General features: G+C 43.8%; 1 protein-coding gene across 1 annotated transcript in view; it reads right to left on the minus strand.

Moving 5' to 3' along the window:
• Positions 1-21,099, minus strand: part of VWA3B (von Willebrand factor A domain containing 3B) — a 220,478-nt gene that overhangs the window by 95,430 nt on the left and 103,949 nt on the right. Inside the window, exons 10-13 of the mRNA XM_010362112.2 lie at positions 16,923-17,077; positions 11,727-11,865; positions 10,535-10,666; positions 5,320-5,418 (exon numbers count right to left, since the gene is read on the minus strand). Of these exons, the coding sequence (XP_010360414.2) occupies positions 5,320-5,418; positions 10,535-10,666; positions 11,727-11,865; positions 16,923-17,077 (525 nt within the window). The remainder of the gene's footprint in view (positions 1-5,319; positions 5,419-10,534; positions 10,667-11,726; positions 11,866-16,922; positions 17,078-21,099) is intronic.

Consider the following 21,099-nt stretch of genomic DNA (forward strand, 5'->3'; position numbering starts at 1 on the left):
ACTGTACACAGGAGCCAGACAGGGAGTGGGCCCACCACTCCACAGCCCAGAGAAGCTGCTGGAATGAGTGATGGAAAGGGGCACGGTTAGGTAGTCTGCGGTGGTGAGAGGTTTGCTTCAACTTTCTGAGTCTGCCCTTTAAAGCTCTGAGGATATAAACCAGCAAAAGGACTCCTCAGTGGGGAGGGGCAGGAGGACAGGAATGGCTGTTTCCCGTTGCAGGGATGGAGCTCCCTCTGCCGTTAAGGGGCACCCCCACCCTCTGCCCAGCTCCCCAGCACCATCCTGGGCCACTTGAACATCATGCCAGTTTAGTATGAAGGAACCACCTGAGACTGGATGCAGGTGTGGGGCTTACAGTGATACACATGACAGTCTCGCCCACTCACGCTGTCTTCAGCTGTATGGAATGATGGAAACAGCTCCAGAGCTAGAGACCTGGGCTTGACGCTCATCCAGCACTGCCCATCTGAATGGCCTAGGGTATGTCCTGTCTAATGTGAGTTTCCTCATCTGTGGCTCAGAACTAATACTCCCTCCTTACAGGACTGCTGTGAGGAGTAAATGAGATGATGTTCCCTGGAAGGCATTCCACAAATATTTGTTGAGCATATTTGCCAGGTGCTGCTGTCAGCCTAGGATAAGGCCAAGCGGCACACCTGAGCTACTTTCCCCAGTTCCCTCTGCTCTGAATCTAAACAGCTGTGCAGTCAGGGATCCACACACATCAGCTGGAGTGGCCAGAAAGGCAGAGATTCCATCTCCTCCCTGCCTGAAGGAGGTCTGTTTGCGTATGTGCAGGTTGATCACCCTGCACCTTCCCCATCCTCCTGCCCTCACATACTCCATGCTAAGGCTTTAGCCATTAGTTTTATTTAGGATGGTGCATATGCCTTTACCATGTCCATTTTCTTGATTCCAGTCCAGGCCAGCCCCTCACTTCAAAGAATTCCCAAAATGACCACAGCCAAAGCTACATGGGGCTGTTCCCAGCAAAGACCCTGACAGTTTACATTACGGATGCCCACCAAAGGACACTTATCCAACGTGTATATGATTCCATTTTAATGAAGACTAATATTTCTAGAACCCCTTTGACCTTTTATAGTGCTCCCTCAGATATTTAATAAGCAGGCAGGAAGCTAGTGTCCATGTAACTGATCCAGAGCAGCATCTGTGTCTATTCTTCCAAGGAGAAAATTCTGCTGAATATTTGGAATAACAACACTGGCCTTACACATTCAGCTCCTACAAAGCCAGCAAAAATTCAAAAGCAAAAAATGGAGATTGAGTGGTACATCTCGATATCTTCTACATAGAACACGAATATCAAACATCAATTTGCCTTTTTGAGAGAATCCAAGGAATAATGCAAAAAAAGACCACGTGTGTCGAAAAGGCAGTGTTGAATCCAGAAGTTCTCAAGAATTTCTAAATTATATTTGGGGTGATTTGCACATCTCTGACTCAAGCTTTTTTTTTTTCTTTTAGACGATGTCTCACTCCATCACCCAGTCTGGAGTGCAGTGGCACAATCTCAGCTCACTGCAACCTCCACCTCCCAGGTTCAAGCAATTCTACTGCCTCCTCAGCCTCCTGAGTAGCTGGGATTACAGGTGCGTGCCACCAGGCCTGGCTAATTTTTTTTGTATGTTTAGTACAGACTGGGTTTCACCATGCTGGCCAGGCTGGTTTCGAACCCCTGATCTCAAGTGATCTGCCTGCCTCAGCCTCCCGAAATGCAAGGATTACAGGTGTGAGCCACTGCGCTTGGCCTGACTCCAGCCATTATCCATATCCTTAATTCCCCATCTTTGAGCGGACCCTCAGGATCTGGCGAAATAGATTGATCTTCTCTCCAGAAAAAAAAATTTTTGAGTGTATGTTGTATCCATTATTGGGAGATTCCAGAGCCTCAGAAGTACATACTGGACTGTAGATCAATAATTCTTCTCAATCCACTGCTTGTGGGGATGTTGTTTGTGACATCCTCTTTGGGGGTTGCTGTTTGGCAGTATCGATCAAAACATGGACCTTGCAGCTGAGTCCGCTTCTCAGAATGTATACTACAGATATACTCACTCACCTGCAAACCAATATATGCACAGAGTTCCTTTGGCAAGACTGTGTAAAACAAAAAGCTCAAAAACAATCTGACTGTGCATCTGCCCGGGACTAGCTAAATAAGTGATGGGATAGCCATGTGATGGAACCTAGAAGAGAATGAGGACGCTCTGTATTAAATGATATGAAGCCATCTCCAAGGTATACTGCTTGGTGAATAAAGGTGCAGAATCGTGTGTATAATAGGCTAACATTTGTTTTTGTAAAAAAGAGGAAATATATATGAATACATTTTTGCTGTATAACAGAAACCATCTCTGAAAGAAGATACAGAAAAACTAGTTATATCAGGTGTCTTCTAAGCTGGTGAAAGGGGTGAGAGGTAGAATTTTCTCTGGCTATGCTTTTCTATGAAGGTAGAAAAGAATGCATTAGAATATGCATTACTATTCAAAAATTAAACAAAAATAGCTTTAAGGTGCAAGTTTTATTAAATTCATATAACAGAATGCGACGCAGTCGTTGAGAAGGATGCTTCTGAAAAATTTTTCATGACTTGGAAAAATGCATGTGATAGGTGAGATAGGAAAAAAACCCACAAAATTCAATTATGAGTGATTTAAATTTTGTCTTTTTTTTGTTTGTTTTTTTCTTAGAGACAGGGACTCTCTCTGTTGCCCGGGCTGGAGTGCAGCAGTGCAATCACAGCTCACTGCATCCTTGAACTCCTGGGTTCAAACAATCCTTCTACTTCAACCTTCTGAGTAGCTAGGACTACAGGTGCACACCACCACGCCCAGCTAATTTTAAAATTTTTTGGAGAGACAGGGTCTCAATACATTGCCCAGGCTGGTCTCGAACTCCTGGGCTCAAGCAATCCTCCTGCCTCAGCCTACCAAAGTGTTGAGATTACAGGAGTGAGCCACCTCACCCAACCACCTTTTCTCCTTTTTAATGCTTATCTGTGTTTTCCAAATTGTCCACAGTGTAAACAATTTTAAAGATCAGTAAGAGTATATTAAAAAGAAAAATAACACCTTGACTTGCCTAGATGTCTCTCAAGTCGGAATCTTCAGGCCACACTGTCCCCAAACTCTAGCTCCATATATTTTTAGGGACTTTTAGACACCCATGCACTCACTACAGGTTTGCAAACTCAGCTTCCCCCACTAGCCACCCCCAAGCCTACTTGCCTCTTCTTGAAATCTGCATTTCAATCAGTTAATATCATAATCATTGTCACCCAGGAATCAGTCATCCTGACTCCTTTCTGCCTTGCTCCTACCTTCTCCTCACCTCCCATTCACTGCTTCCAAACTGGCCATGGGGTCCTGTTGATGCTGCTTCCCGTGGCTCACGTCTGGAGGCAGTCTCCTCCTCCCATTCCTGCTGCTCCCACCCAAGGCTGGGTCCTTCCCAGGTTTCCTCAAGGACCCAGCAGCAGGCCGTGGCAGCGCCAGCCTTTCCCTGGCACAACCGATCCATGTTTCTGAGACGCAGATGGGTAGGGTGGCCGGCTCCTCTGAGAGTTCCTCTCTGTGGTGACACCACCCTTCTAATGTGACATTCAAGGACTTTCACAGTCTCCCACAACCCAACGTTTTCACCTCCACCCTCATCTTCTTCTGTTGCCCCTGCCCTCAGCTTGTTTCTCTGAGTCCCCCACATATTTCCACACCTCTGTGTCCCTTCTGCCCAGGACACCAACAGTGTCCTCTGTTCCAAAGATTCCTTCTTCTATTTCCAAACACAGCTCAAATGTCCCCACCTCGCTGGAACCTGCCCTGGCCTTCTCTCCATCTGTACAGCAAAATCTATCACTCTGCGCTCCTAGACATAGCACAGGCAACCCTGTTCCCGTGTTGTATTAAACTGTATACATCTAGCACATTCTCCAAAGCACAAGCTTCCCAAAGGCAGGGATGAGCTATTATTCATCTTTATAGCCTCAGACCCTGGCACCACATGTGGAACAGAAGAGAGACACGAACTGCTTCCAAAGAGAAAACACAGTGAAGTTGATAAGTAAAAATAATTTAAAATAAATTTTCACTTTACACACTCCCTTTCTGCCATAAATCTAAAGCTGCAGTAAAATCCAGATGCTTACTCTGTTTAAGCCCTGAACTTTTTGCCACAGAATATTTTAGGATATTTGCCTAGCAGTCTGCATATGCAAACATCTCACAAGGAAAAACACGAGTTGACACTAATTCACTTTAGCTGCTAATTTACATTTCACTGGCCTGAAAATCCTTCCATTTATTTAATGCCTGGAATACTCGTCTTTCATTCACAAAGCTCAAAAGAAGATGAACAGACTCCTCTACAGCTTTTCAAATATTTTCCAGCGAGGCTAAACAAAACAAAGGACATTTTGCTAGAAAGGCAGGTTTTTGTTTAAATGAGTACTAAGTTAGCATTAGAGGTAAAGCCAAGGACATTATGCAGTGACATGTTTAGATTCAGCGTCTCCAGAGGAAAAAAAAAAAAATAATCTCCTCACTCTTCATTTGTAATAAAATGTAAACCAGTCTTCAGTGGACGGCAGACATCTCCTTTTGTGGGGCTGGTCTCCAGGCTAGGGGTGTGTGTCACACTCACCAGGCAACATTCACTGTCTCATAAATTCTCCTCAGAGTTTCCAGAGACAAAGGAATCTCTCTGTGTATTTTCTCACCTCAGCTCTGAGTCCCTAAACCAAGGAAGGATATCTCCACGGATTTTTGGTGGCAGCTGGAAAGGTTCCCCAAACCTATTTTCAGCATTTGCTTTCAGAGCATCAGTGAGGCCCTCTTTGTGCCCAGCTCTGATAAGTACTGTCAGGCCTCTGAGCCCAAGCCAAGCCATCGCATCCCTGTGACTTGCACGTATATAAGCCCAGATGGCCTGAAGTAACTGAAGAATCACAAAAGAAGTGCAAATGCCCTGCCCTGCCTTAACTGATGACATTCCACCACAAAAGAAGTGAAAATGGCTGGTTCTTGCCTTAAGTGATGACATTATCTTGTGAAATTCCTTTTCCTGGCTCATCCTGGCTCAAAAAGCCACTGAGCACCTTGTGACCCCCACTCCTGTCCGCCAGAGAACCCCCCTTTGACGTAATTTTCCTTTACCTACCCAAACCCTATAAAACAGCCCCACCCTTATCTCCCTTCACTGACTCTCCCGCCTGCACCCAGGTGATTAAAAAGCTTTATTGCTCACACAAAGCCTGTTTGGTGGTCTCTTCACACGGACGCGCATGACAAGTACCTGATCAGGTCTCCCGTCAGTCAGAAGGTAGATGGCCTGTGTTTCTTTATCAGCAAAAGCAGTTTTCAGGGCACTCAGGGTGTTTGTGGAACTTCCAATCTACGGAAAAAAGAGATACCAAAGACACACTTGAATCCCAAAAAAGAACTCATAAACAAGTATTCATTTTCTGCTTCCAAAAAAGAAGAAAAAGTACTTGTGAGATGAAAGATATTATACTGAGATAACAATTTAACCCCAGTGATTCCAAGAAACATATCCCAAGGTGTGCCTAAAAATCTCTATCCGGGCAGTCCAAGAACGGCCAGAAGCCAGGGCTATGGATTTCCTGTCTTAACGACAGAGTTTTTAATGCAATTTTATTTTTTTGTGTTTCTACATGAGATGGTAACTCAGTCACTGCTCACTCGTCTGTCAACAGAGCTTAAACATGCAGCCTAAATACACTGTGGCATCGTATCGGTTTCAAACCAGGATTTATTCAGGATACCCAATACTTGGTAAACATGAGCATGTTATCATTAGTAATCTAACAATGTACATGTGGACATATCTAACATTACTTGACAAGTTCTGGTGAAATGTATACCTACTTTCAAGTGCATGAACCCACCTGTTATTAGGTCTTATATGAATGCATGGTATTGAATGAGGGACTTTAAATGTTCTGCTTCACATATGATGGGAATAACCAGACATATATCTGTTATACCATCATATAACAGTCAAAATCAAAATCAATGAAAAGGAATACGTTATGGCCCATTCTTTCTCCTACATATAAATAACATCAACCATAACACCATCTACAGCCCTTTTTTTTTTTTTTTTTTTAAGACAGAGTCTCAGAGCTCTGTTGCCCAGGCTGGAATGCAGTGGGGCCATCTCGGCTCACTGCAACCTCCACCTCCCGGGTTCAAGCAACTCTCCTGCCTCAGCCTCCTGAGTAGCTGGGACTATAGGTGTGCACCACCACACCCAGCTAATTTTTTTTTTTTTGGCAGAGATGAGGTTTCACCATGTCCAACCCCTGACCTCAAGTGATCTGCCTGCCTTGGCCTCCTAAAGTGCTGGGATTACAAGCGTGAACTGCCACGCCTGGCCCACAACTCTTCATGTATAAAAAAGAATAGATAAAAATATACATATTGTGTGTCAAGAGAAATTAATGATAAATTTTTTGCAATCTCTCAAATCATAGTAAACACTTCAAAATTAGAAAATCTCTTAAACACTTCATCAATGTAAAAAGGAATGGATTTTTAGACAAATATTAATTTACTGGAATGTACTCTCCTTAATATGCAAACATGATCCTTACCAAGGGACCATCAGTAGAGATACAGGACTGTGAATTGTCCAAAAGCCTCCTTCAACCTCCCCCTCATCTCAGTTCCGTTATATCACTCCAGCTTCAGTTGTAAGCAAGAAAACCAACTGTGGTTGATTCAAGCAGGAAGGAATTTATGATAAAGGACATCGGGATGGCTCACAGCATCACCAATGGATAGGATAACCTGGGTTGGGACCTCTCACCAGGAACGAGGCCCCCAATCCTGCTGCAGGGCTGCCTGGTGGGGGCCCCGCTGCAGTCCCACTGCAGAGCGCTGGACACTGTGGCTTTCTTCGCTGGCACTGGGAGTATTGACGAGAGATGGACCAGAGCTCACTGCCACTGCCACCCCAGGAGCTGCATTGGTCTGCACCTGCCACCACTGCCAAAGTTCTCTCTGCTGGACCCGCCATCTGGAGTCACAGTCTCTCATGTCAAAGCCTAGGAGGTTATTCTGACTGATGGTGCCTGGGTCACATTACCCACACCCTAGCTAAAGCGAGGCCAGACCCTTCAACTTCCATAGGTGAACAGACTCTGCCCCCACCCCAGGAATCAGGATAAGAAGGGAGCAGAGACTGACAGCCTAAGGAATGACAAAGATCCAGCACACACCCAGCCCCCACCCCACCCAAGGCATCTCAAGCCTCACCGTATACCATGGGCACTCTCCCACTAAGACTTTCTCAGCCATGATGGGGAACCCCATGCCCTGACCCATCCAGCTGCTCTCACCTAAGGCTCCTTCACTGGCTTTACTACCTTTCATTTCAATAGATAGAAGTACCACGTGCCAGGCATTTTGATAGGTGTGGGACATAACTTACAAAACCAGACCAAATTTTATGCCTTGAAGGGGGTTCAAAGGATGGTGTTGGACCTCTTTCATCAATAGGCTCTCCAATGATGTTCATGATTCTGCCCAAAGTCTCAGGACCAACAGGACTCTTGATTGGTGCACCACAGTCCAGGACTTTCTGGCCTCTAAACAAGCCTTCTGTATCATCCATAGCATAATCCTTACTGTGCTCTCACCCAAATGCTGGGCCACCGCCAAAACCAGCCTGGTCTCCCTGCCTTATACTTACCATCAGAATAGATGGTAGTCCCTCATCAAATTGGTCATCCACCACTGCACCAATGACCACCACAATACACCCAGTGGTGGTGCCTGTCTTCAGCAAAGGTGATGTTTGTGCCACATAGTTCCTGGTAGACTGGACTGCTGCCAGAGTGGCCATGGCAAGACCTGAGCTTGGGGTAGCAACACTGAAGGGCTGAGTTCCTGCAAGGCCCTGGAGGCTGAGGCAGCAGACACATGACCCACAGAATTCAACATGGTAGAGTCTGGGTGGAGACTAAGTGTTGCCCAATACCCCACTCTTAATGATTGACAGAACAAATCCATAACCCAATCTTAGTTTGATAATTATACCATGGCTATGTTAGAGGTGAACATTGGAGAAAGTTAGGTGAAGGGTAAGTGTGAACGCTCCGTACTACTTTTGCAACTTTTTTGTAGGTCTAAAATTATTGCAAATTTAAATGTTAAAAGCAAAACAAAACCTTCTTACGGGATTTGGGTAGCAGAAATGTATTCCAGGTGGTAAACAGAACAACTCTTCCCTCTGAGCCCATTCTCAATAGTCTTTTGTTGAAAACCCTACTGCTGAAAAGATGGTGGCAAAGCTGGGGAAGACCCAGACAGAGAGACCCCAGGGAAACACGGTCTGAGGATGGCACCTGTTTTGCACCTGCTCCTCCCATCTTCCCCCCTCAACTACTGGGCAGGCGCTGCCACAGCTTGCGCTCCCCTGGCCTTAGGAATGGCTGTGCTTGTTTAGGGACCTGACACCAGCACAAAGCAGGCTCAGACCACCCTGAGTGCTACTGAGTTGATTACTGGACCAAACCAGCCGAAAGAATAATAGAATTGGCTTTATTATCATTTTTTAAAATTAATTTACTTTTAATTGACAAAATTGTATATATTTACAGTATACAATGTAATGTTTTGATACATGTATACACTGTGGAATGAGTAGATCAAGCCAATTAACATATCTATCACCTGACATATTTTTGAGTTGTGAGAACATTTAAAATCTACTCTCTTGACAATTTTCAAGTATACAATACATTGTTATTAGCTATAGTTACCACACTGTACAACAGATCTCCAGAACTTATTCCTCCTGTCTACCTGAAACTACGTACCTTTGACCAACATCTCCCCATCCGCACCCAGCACCCTGCTCCCAGTCTCTGGTAACCACCATTCTACTCTCTGCTTCTACAAGTTTGACATTTTTAGATTCTACATATAAGTGAGATCATGTGGTATTTTTTCTTTCTCTGCCTGGTTTATTTTACTTAATATAATGTCCTCCAGGTTCATTCATGTGGTTGCAAATAACAGGATTTCCTTCTTTTTTAAGCTGTGTATTATTCCATTGTGTATATATGCCACATTTTCTTTATCCTTGGTCCTTTTGAAAATGAATTTTGGACATTCAACAAGCCAGCAAGGGAGCATCAGTGAAAACTGGTAAGGAGACCAGAATTTTGCTTTATAGGAATATGTGTTTTTAGCCAAATGGCTAAAATCGGAATAGATGGCTGACTTTATTCATTAGTGATTTTATATAAAGCAGAACCCAATGATGTTTTTATCCAATGAGATTATAAAGATACTATCTTGTTATCATAAACCCTAAACTAGTAGGCTCTGAGTTAACAAGGTATTTCCTATTATTCTGTCATAAAAGCACAGAAAAAAAAATAAAAAAAAGAGGACAGAACATATGTCACAAGTAACTTCACTGGTTAACCCTGGAAATGTAACAAGTTGGATATGAATTCAACACTATTTCCCAGGATAAGGTGGCCAGTTAAATTAAAATCTCATATGCATTATTATTTCTTATAGAACAGATTTTCTCCTCCCATTTTTAAAAACAAATCACAAGGGAGCCCTAGTGCATCTCAGTGATCTGCCAATGTCTACTTGTGACTTTCTGTCAAATCTAAGACTCTAACCTCAGGCACTAAATTATTTTAAAGATGTCTGTGATACATATTTGCCTTTTTAAAAAAAGATACAGAGCCTTGCTATGTTGCCAAGGCTGGTTTCAAATTGCTGAGCTCAAACGATGATCCTACCTCTGCCTCCCAAGGAACTGGGACTACAGGTGTGCACCATTATGTCCACCTCCTATATTTGACCTTTTAAAAACAACTCTTGGTCTCAATTGTAGTGTATCTCAAATATTTGGAAGGCTGTAATGCTATATGCTATACATAATTAAGGTAAGTTCAAGATAAGGAAATTCAGGGCAAGGAAAATCCTTCCCAATAGTCTGCGTAAATGCCAAGGGCAGTCACTTCTGAGGAAATGATTTCACCTTCTTTCTCTATTCTCCTGCCCTAGCTCTCTTCTTGCATTCAGTCCTAAACACTCAGATTGTACTGTATATTTCCACATGCTCCTTACTGTTGAACAAAGCCCACTGATAAGAATGGCTGCAATACATCTTTTGCAACAATAATGAAATTTCAGAAGAAAAAAATCTGAATGTCTGAGTATAAAAAAAAGTCTGTTTTGAAATGTGTTTTCATAAGGGGGTTTTAACCTGAGCCAAGGGCAGAGCTGGAAATAGAGAACTGTGAACAGATAAGAAGAAGAGGCTCATTTAAACCTTATATTGACAAATGAGATTGGATTATAATGTGACCACTGCAAGCAAAACAAAAGTCTACATGCTAAGCCACTTCCATCCTGGGAGTGCAAAACACCTCTCGAGAATGTCTGTCCTGTGAATGAACTCAGTGCACAGGTGAGAGACTCCTATGCTGCTTCTCCCAGCTTAGTCTCCAACTTACCTTCATGTCTCTAATCCAGGACTGAGCCTGTTCCAAATTATCTTCATTGACTTCGGCAAGTTGTTCCCGCCAAGCAACTGCTTGACCATCAAACTTCACAAAATTAAACTTACTTTTATATTTCAGCTGTTCCTACAAGAGACAATGATTACTTAACCATAAAACCACTCACATGTAAAAAAGGGTTAGGGTAGGTCACAGTTTGGTATATTTTAATCACAATGATCTCTATTTTCAGTTTAAGAAGCAAAAAATTATATTCAATAGAGAATATCTTATCTAGTATAAAGGGCATTTGAATAAAATTTATCCAGTTTGTGTGTTAAGACCTTTACAAATGTATATGTGATTATATGAATATACATTATATGTCATATATATGTACAAGTTTATATCTCTAATGTGATATTAAATAGTGATTTTAATACTAACATTAAGGATATACCAAATAAGCACACCAAATACAATATGCTTGAAGAAAACAAATCTAAAACATCATCATCATTTCAGTCATTATCATTTAGGTAAAGCCATTATTCTGTTACAACTTTATTCACTTGTTCATATTTCTCCAGTAGAGCTTTGTTAAATTAAAAAGTGCATTTTGTATTTCTCAAACACTCCCAGCTATTATTTCTGTGGTTAATACTTAACATCAATACTACGAACTGACAGCAGTACTGTGATGCCATTGACAGGTATGGACACTAGGAGTTAGGGCACTTGGGCAACCTGCTTCAGTTCACACAGCTCAGAGGCAGACAGCTCAGAGGCAGCACAGGCCGAATAAGAACTGGAAGCTTCTGAACACCAGCCTGCACCCCTCCCATGCACCAGGGTACACAGCATCCCTAATAAACATTTGCAATTAAAGGTGTTAAGATGAGGAGTATCTGGAAGACAGTGGAAGTGTGTGTTTACCACAGATTTCAGGACAGAGAAAATCTGAAACAATAAACACAGCAACTCCCGTGACAGAAAGAATCCACCAGAGAAAGGGTCTATTTGCAAAGGAGAACTGATGATTCTTTAACTAGCAAAAGGGAGTATTTCTCTGAATTTGGCTTTCTTAGGACTTTTTTAGTGCAACAAGCCCCTATCCACTGCTCATAACCATCGCAGACAATACTTCGTGGAGACCCATTTATGACACACAAAACCCCACATGCGTGAACCGACAGTTCCATCTAACCTGTATGAACTGAACGATCTTGTCCTTCACCAAGTCCAGTTTGCTCTTCATGGAGTGAGACGTGTCAATGAGAATGTAGATGCAATCATTACGCAATTTTCCAAAGAGGCTTTGACTCCCATCCTGGAGCCATTTAATCCTAGGCAGGAAGTAGGTTGAAAGTGAATGGTGAGAGCCTGCAGGTAACAAGAGAATCTACTCAAGAATTTAATGATGCGTCTGCAGAGGACAGAGCTGCACTGTGCTGTTTATACCCAATCTTCTGTGAGTGGATCATTCGCTTCGAGGTTTTTCTGTAGAAAATCCTACATTTGGGCTGTAGGATGCACTACCCACCACCAAGCCAAGTAAAACAAAACTAAGAAAATCAATGTGACAGAAAAATAAATCCAATGTGGGTGCCAAAGTCAAAAATACATTACTTCTAGTCATTTGATATTTTGAGGACCTCAGCTATGACTTCAGACTATTTGTTCTTCTAATCTGGCTGACTGCAGTCAAGCTAGTAAAGCCAGCACATTCCTTTTTTTTTTTTTTTTGAGACGGAGTCTGGCTCTGTCGCCCAGGCTGGAGTGCAGTGGCCAGATCTCAGCTCACTGCAAACTCCGCCTCCCAGGTTCACGCCATTCTCCTGCCTCAGCCTCCCGAGTAGCTGGGATTACAGGCGCCTGCCACCTCGCCCGGCTAGTTTTTTGTATTTTTTAGTAGAGACGGTGTTTCACCGTGTTAGCCAGGATGGTCTCGATCTCCTGACCTCGTGATCCAACTGTCTCGGCCTCCCAAAGTGCTGGGATTACAGGCTTGAGCCACCGCGCCCGGCCGCCAGCACATTCCTGAAGCTTCAGTGAAACTTACACACAGCATCAAGCAGCCCCAGAGCTCTGTAATAACCAAGGCCCAGGTGGCTGTATGAGAAGGACTGCTTCTGCAGCCCAGGATCGGGTTCCCATCACAGGATGTAAATAAATGAAATTCGTAGCCACAGGCAAAGCCTGTGGGCTGGAGGTAAGGAAAGAGTATGGAAAAAATATTTGAACTGAGGAGTTCAGAGCTCAGCAAAGGCTAAGAAACTAAAATTTGAATGGCAAAATATTGAAAGGACATTACTGCACAGGAGAAAGGGAGAGAGAACATGCTCCAGAGACCCGCAGAAGGGTGTCCTCGAAATTTTGGCTAAGTAATGATCAAGGCATGCATGGGAAGAAACTGCTGAAGGCAAAGAAGAAATCACCAGAGGAGTAGGCGGATCAACGCCTCAGAGCTCACACACGGCGAGGAGCAGTCCGTCTACCAGCCAGAGTGGGAAAACCTCCTTAATACATGGGCCACCAGGCAGCGTTCTTGAAAGAGTATTGCCTTAGTAGTAGGATCAAATTAGCCCTGACTAAAAGCTACCCTGGATCTATTCTAACGTAATTGAAAAGCAACTCCTAGAGAGATCAAATTAGTTTCAAGTAACTTAACTGCATCAAAAACATATATAAAAATACATCTCAAAAAAAAAAAAAAAGATAAAAATCCAGTGAAATCTAGTACCTGACAATGTAAAGTTAAAATGTCTGGCATCCAATAAAAAAATTACCAGGTATACAAAGAAGCAAAAAAATATGATCCATAACCAGAAGAAAAATTGATCAACAGAAACAGATCCCAAAATGATACAGATGATAGAATTAGCCAAAAAGGATGTTACACAGCTATTACAAATACAATCCATATGGTCAAAAAGGTAGAGTATAAACAGAATGAGGAGAGAAATGGAAGATATTTAAATAGACCTAAATAAAACTGGTAGAGAGATACAATATCTGAAATTTAAAATATACTGCACGGTATTAACAGTAAATTAGACATTAGGAGAAGAAAAGATTAGGGAACAAATGACAAAGCAAAGGAAACAATTCAAAGTTAAACTGAGAGAGAAAAAAGACAAAAGCACCTTCATCAGAGAGAATTAGTGGCCCGTGGAACAGTATCAAGGAGTCTAACATATGTGTAATCAAAGTAGAAGAAGAAGAGAGGTGGAGGCAGAAAAAGTATTTGAAAAAATATGACCAAAATGTTTTAATTTTTATTGAAACAATCACCTACAGAGCCAAGAAGCTCAAAGAACCCAAGAAGAAGAAAAATAAAACTACACCCAGGCGTATCACAATAAAATTGATAAAATCTAGAGATAAACAGAAAAATGTTAAAAGCATCAAAGACATTATGTGTGGAGGAACAAAAATACAACAGGAGCCTTCTTGTAAATCATGCAAGCCAGGAGACAATGGAGAAGCATTTTCAAAGTACTGAAAGACGCGAACTGTAAAACCAGAATTCTATGCTTAGCAAACACATCATTCAAAAATAAAGGTAAATTAAAGAGTTTTTCAGACTGAAACAGCTCGTTCATCACCAATAGACCTGCACTACCAGAAATATGAATGAAACTTCTTCAGGTGGAAAAAAAAAAAAAATGATGTCAAACGGAAATGTGGATCCATACAAAGGAGTAAAAAGCAACGGAAATATCAAGTATGTGGTTAAATATAAAATACATCTATTCTAGTTTTTAATCTAGTTACAAGACAATCGACTGTTCAGAATGTATAGTGTAATGCATGTGTAGAAGTAAAGTGTACAACAATAGAAAGGACGTAAGTGGGAGTGAAAGTTGTAAGATTCCCATAATATGCATGAAGGGATATAATATTATTTGTAGGGTGACTGCTAAGATGCATATTGTAAATCCTAAATAGTCACATACACACATCAAAACAACAAAGACGTAGAGCTAATAAGACAATAGTGGAGATAAAACGTAATAATAAAAAATACTCAAAAGAAGGCAAAAAACGAGTAAAAAGAGAACAGAAAACAAATAGCAAAATCTTTGATTTAAATCCTATCAAATCAATAATCACATTAAATGTAAATGATCTTGACACTCCAATTAAAAGGCAAAGATTGTTAGGTTGGAATAATAAAACAATGCTCATATATAATTATATATCTTGTGTCTGTAAGAAATCCATTTAAATGTAGGATGCGCCGGGCGCGGTGGCTCAAGCCTGTAATCCCAGCACTTTGGGAGGCCGAGGCGGGCGGATCACGAGGTCAGGAGATCGAGACCACCCTGGCTAACACGGTGAAACCCCGTCTCTACTAAAAAATACAAAAAAATAGCCAGGCGAGGTGGCGGTGCCTGTAGTCCCAGCTACTAGGGAGGCTGAGGCAGGAGAATGGCGTAAACCCGGGAGGCGGAGCTTGCAGTGAGCTGAGATCTGGCCACTGCATTCCAGCCTGGGCGACAGAGCGAGACTCCATCCCAAAATAAATAAATAAATAAATAAATAAATAAATAAATAAATAAATAAATAAATGTAGGATGCAGAAAAGTAAAGATGATAGAAAAAAATAATAAAAAAAAAAAAGTAGGGTGGGTTAAACTGCTATTAAAGTAAATTTCAGAACAAGGAATATTACCAGAGATATAAAAAGGGCATTTCCTAATTACAAAGCAATTGGTTCATCAAGAGAACATAACAATCTTAAATGTACATACAACTATTAACAGAGCCTCAAAATACATGGAGAAAAAAAAGAACTGAAATGAGAATTGAAGATTATAGTTGGAGATTTCAACACTCTTTTCTTAGTAATTTATGGAACAACTAGAGAAAATCAGTAATAATATGAAAGACTCGAACGACACCATGAGCCAACTTGAGCTAATTGACACCTGTAGTATACTCCACCCAACAAAACCATGTTTTTTCCCAAAATCTGTACTACAAAACAGGTCCCAATAAATTTATAAGAATTGAATCACACACTATTTCTCTGTTCACAGTGAAATTAAAACAGAAATCAGTAACAAAAGCTATCAGGAAAATCCACAAATATTTAGGAAGTAAACAATACATTTCTTTTTATTTATTTATTTTTTGTGACAGAGACTCGCACTGTCACCCAGGCCGGAATGCAGTAGTGTGATCTGCAAGCTCCACCTCCTGGGTTCAAGCGATTCTCCTGCCTCAGCCTCCCAAGTAGCTGGGATTACAGGTGCTCACCACCATGCCTAGCTAATTTTTTGTATTTTTAGTAGAGACGGGGTTTCACTATGTTGGCCAGGCTGGTCTCGAACTCCTGACCTCCTGATCCAGGCCCCTCGGCCTTCCAAAGTGCTGGGATTACAGGCGTGAGTCACTGCACCCAACCTAAACAATACATTTCTAAATAACCCTTTAGTCAAAGAAGAAATGATGAAGAAAATTAGAAAATATTCTGGTGATTGAAAATGAAATACAATATATCAAAATCTGTGAGAGGCAGCTAAAGAGTACAGAGGAAGGGTATAACACAGTGGACAATACACGTGTGGCCTAGAAAAGAATAGTGAGTATGATACAGAAGCATTCCTCAGCCTCCTACAGCAATGTGTGACCAGTGTGATAGCTACACGTTGGCTTGCTGTTTTCAATAAACTGCACTGGCATCAAGGCAGCTGGGATCTGAATCCAAACAACCCCCCTTTTTTTTGAACAAGGCTATCAGCAAACCATCAGATGGCAACCTTAACAATGTTTGTTGGCACTTTCTCTCAGTTGAGCTTTTACTGGTGTATATACACCATGGAGTACTACTAAACCATACCGAAGAATAAAATTCTGTCACTCGCAGCAGCACGGATGAGCCTACAGGACACTATGTTAAGCAAATTAAGTCAGGCACAGAAAGATAAATGCCACATGTTCTCATTCATATGTGGGAGCTAAAAGTATCTGAGCGTATGGAGGTAGTGAGTAGAACTGTATTAGAGGCTGGGAAAGGTAGAGAGAGAGGATGGTGAGGTTGGTTAGCGAATACCAAAGTTTAGCTCGATAGGAGGAACAAGCTCTGGTATTCTGCAGCTCTGGAGGATCAATATGGTCAGCTACAATTTAGTGCATATTTTTTTAAAAACCTAAATGAGAGAATTTTGAATGTTCACAACATACAGAAATGATGTATGTTTGAGGTGATGGACATGTGAGTTACTCTGATTTATCTTTGTACATTGTGTACACACACCTAAATATCACTCTGTATCACATAAATAGGTACAATCATTTTGTGTCAACTAAAAATAAAAGGGAGGAAAAAAGATCAAGCAGATGAGAATTTCCAGAGCGAGGAGACCACTTGTATCTTCCTGCAAATAACACCAACCTCCTTCGGATCCGGGCCAGGGCTGTGTGGATTCTCTCACTGTACCACCTGCACTTCTCTTTGGTAATGTTCACGTGGACCAAGCTCCCATCCTTCCAGGGAGCATGCACAAACCTGCTGCAATATTTTGCATGGACTGTCTTCTTGTTGGTCTCCTGAGAGGACAAAGGACAGAGGCCACTCAGAAACTATCCAAAGAGAAGAGCCTCCAGATGGCACCTCCAGCTCTGTCGTATTCAAATGGCTCTTAGCACTCACTCTACCGTCAGTCATTCCTTTGTTAGTTCAACTAAATATGTTCCGCTGCCCGCTTCCTATGGAGCCCTGCACTAGGTGTCATGAACATGGGCAAGAAAGATACATGAGATCACACATGTGCCCCAGAAAAGCTAACGATTCCAGCATAGAGACATCCCCCACCGACACACACACAACACACACACACACACACACACACACGTGCAGAGAAAGAAAGAGAGATAGCAATGCAGAGAATTAGATACTCAGTCCCTAGCACTGGGTTGAGACAGTAAGGACCTAACAAGTCCTGGTAAAGAAGAGAGAGCGACAGAGCTCACAGTGGACTAGACGGCCAGGGAGACCGTTCTGGAGGAAGCGGGACTGAGACTCTCATGAATCCTCTTTTCCCACCAAGAACCCCACTGCATATCTAGTGCCCTCCACCGGGACAGATGGAGCGGGCCCTCCTCAGTCGGCCTCTATCACTCGGCCCACGGGCGCTCACCCAGCGCTCCTCCGCTGGGAGACCTTCTAGACACCAGGAATACAAACACACATAATGACCAAACCCCTGCCTTCTCGGAGCTCACAGTGCAGGAGGGGAGCCCAGTAATAAGCAAATGACGCCACACCAGGTCAGAGGATGACACGTGGAGTAAGGCAAGGAGGAAGAGCAGAGAGCAGAGAAAGGGGGGAGAGACAGAAAAAGTTAGAACCTTGCAGGGAAAGCCTCCCAGAGACAGTGAACCAGGAGAGAAGGCCTGGAGGAACAGAGTGTGGTCATGGGGAGGCCGGGAGCAGGTCAGAGGACACAGCAAGAGCACAGGCCCGAGCTGGGAATCCGCCCGGCATGCCTGTCGAATTTTAGGAAGGCCAATATTGCCAAAGGAAAGGGACAGAGGGAAGAGAGAGTGAGAGAAGCCGGGACACATAAAGAGGAGGGCCAGGAGCAGGTCCTGGAAAGCCTGACAGCTGTCGGAAATGAGCTGGCTTTTGCTCTGAGTGAAAAAGGACTCCTCCCAGGGCTTTCATGAGAGCAGCGACATGTCTGATTTATGGCTTCACAGCTTTACAGCGGTTACCCTGGAAAGCAGACTGGACGGCCAAGGACCAAGGGCAAAAGCAAAGAGCCAGAAGGTCACGGAGCTGCATGGCCCTGGGCAGCCAAGGTCGTGATAAGAAGTGGTCAGATCCTGAATGACAGGCAGGTTCTGAAAACAGAACTGACAGCGTTCACGGAGAGATCAGACGTCTGTATGCGAGAAAAGAGAGGAGTCAGGCACCACCCTGAGGTTTTCAGGCCGGGACCTGAAAGGGTGGAGTTGCAATCAATTGATAGGAGGAAGGTTGTGGAAGAGCAGCTCTGAACGGGAAAGACCAAGATTTAGCGCCTGATGTCTCAGGTTCGAGGTGCCTATTAGATATCCAAGCAGCACGGCAGTAGTCGGGAGATCAGGGAAGGCCACAGGACTGGAGGGGTACATTTTGAAGTCGCCAGCCCACATGCACAGGGGATTAAAAGCCATGGGACTGGAGACCACCTGGGAAATGAGTGTAGACAGAGAAGCGATCAGAGCACTGCACCTCAACGTCCTCTGGCATCGACAGGTTAAGGACATGGAGAAGTCACAAAGAAGACTGAGAAAGGAACAGCCAGCGAGGTGGGAGGATAACCAGCAGTGTATATTCTAAAATTAAAAAAAAAAAAAAAAAAAATTCAAGGAAGTGACCAACTAGATCAACTTACTAACAGGTCAAGTAAGAAAGAGACTGAGAATGGACCCCTGGATTTAGCCATTCAGGGATCTCTGCAAACCATGGGTTTTGGTGGCGAGATGGAAGTTGGCGGGCGGGTGGGGGGTGCGGGTTCTGCCTGATGGAAGCAGGTCCCAGGAGCACGGGAGGAGAATTGAAGAAGCAGAGGAAGGAAATGTACGCAACTCGACTGAGGAACTGAATTCTAAAAGAAGCAGAGGCATGAGGCACAGCCAGAGGTACACATGGGATCAGAAAACTTTTTAAGACGGGAGAAATGGCAGAATGTGTGCGTGCTGATGCGAATGATCTGGAAACGGGGGCGACAGGAGGCTGTGATGCAGAAAGGGAGAATGAATAAAATGAGTGGAGAGAGAGTCATGTACCCGTGCAGGGAGTAGCCTTAGACAGGACAAGGACAATTCGGCCTGGGAGAAATAAAGGTAGATGGCAGACACTGGGGGCTGAGATATGGAGGCAGAAGCTCGTGACATTCCCGTTGATGTTCACGGCATGGGAAGCAGGCTCACCTGCAGAGAGTGAGTGTAGTGAGTGTGGAGCAGAAGGTGCTGGGTGTTTCAGGAGAGGGCAGCCAGCGAGGGACTGAGTGGACTGCTGCGCAGCACAAAGGATCCACTGACAATAGTGGGCGTGAATTTACAGTGAAACCAGGCATTGCATCATGGCTGTTTTTCTCCAGTTTCTACCAGTACAGTTAACTGCACGGAGATAAGCCAGAAAAGGCGGAAAGTTGGATTTAGCCAGGGTTAAATCTGGGGTTTTGCCAGATGAATGCAATAGTTTAAGGGGAAATTGGTTGAGGATGCATGGGAAGATAGAGAGGACAGAGAGGAGGTGGTAGAAACAGTAACTTGTATATCCTGGTGGAGGAGACAGATGGGTGGGAATACACAGATGGGTGGGACTAGACAGATGGGTGGGAATAGTGCAAGAGAATAAACAACCTACAGATGTCTGGTCAGACAGGGGGTCATTTGGAACTGAAGATGTGGGTTATTACTACTACACAGTTATTTATAATGACAATGCCTAAGGCAGGAGTGGTAGAGATGGAGTTGGGGAGGAAGTCACTGGGGAAGAGAAGGTCAAAGAAATGAGAGGTTGGGGTATTGGAAAGGTCCTCCATACAGGACTGAAGTCACTATGAACTAAAGCAGGTGTTGGAGCCAATGAAAGCAAGACAGAAGCCCCGTAATCTTGAGGACTGACGAGGGTGAGCTCAGTAAGTGACAGCTACAAGAGATGTCTTCAGTGACACAGTCCGATGATGTGGGAAGGAGAGAGTAGGTCAAGAACCAGAAAAGAGGAGCAAGGAGGCCACCACCCACCCCGGGGCCACACTCCAAAGGGAACAGGAGAGAAACCAGCCCCTACTCCAGAGGGCTGCAGGGAAGGCTTCTCAGGGAGAAGCCCTGATAAGCATCCAGTGGGAAAGTTTCAGAGGCCTGGAGGCGATCAGAGGTTTGCTGATGATGTGCCCAGAGGGTGCGGTGGAGGGATTTTAGGAGTCAGAGAGGGGTGGAGTAGGGTCAGAAAAGGGATGTTCAGAGCCCCATGGCAATGAGAATTCCTGAGTCCAGTGGTGACTGGTGAGAACAAGTGGACTGAGTGAACTGCTGGGCAGCACAAAATATCCACTGACATTAGCAGGCAGGAATTTACAGTGAAACCAGGCATTGCACTGTGGCTGTTTTCCTCCAGTTTCTGCCAGTACAGTTAACTGCATGGAGATAAGCCAGAAAAGGCAGAAAGAGGTTGAAGGGCATGATGAGATCCGTCCTATGCTCCCAAGGCAGGCGGGGGTGGGACCACAGCTCTGCTGCCCTGCAAGGATGGAAAGGAAAAGGTGTCCTGTCTCTCGTGCTCACCACATTCCCATCACAGGGCATTTCCCGAGCGTGCCTCACGCACAGCCAGATGGAAAACCACCAGACCATACACCACAGAGAGACAGGTTCTGCGTCAGGCAGCAGCGTGTCAGAATGGGAAAAGTGCAGTGTGAAAGCCCGGGGACCCGAGCTCAGACCCTGCCTTCGTCTGCCACAAGATCAATCTCAAGCGAGTTACCTCTCACGGCTCCCGCGACTGTTCTCTCCTGTGTAAAATGAGAGCACAAATGTTTACCTTGTACATGAAGCACAAAAGCACTCCACAAACGCTC

This window comes from Rhinopithecus roxellana, chromosome 17 (genome assembly GCF_007565055.1).
Source record: "Rhinopithecus roxellana isolate Shanxi Qingling chromosome 17, ASM756505v1, whole genome shotgun sequence".
In the NCBI taxonomy this organism is placed as follows: domain Eukaryota; kingdom Metazoa; phylum Chordata; class Mammalia; order Primates; family Cercopithecidae; genus Rhinopithecus; species Rhinopithecus roxellana.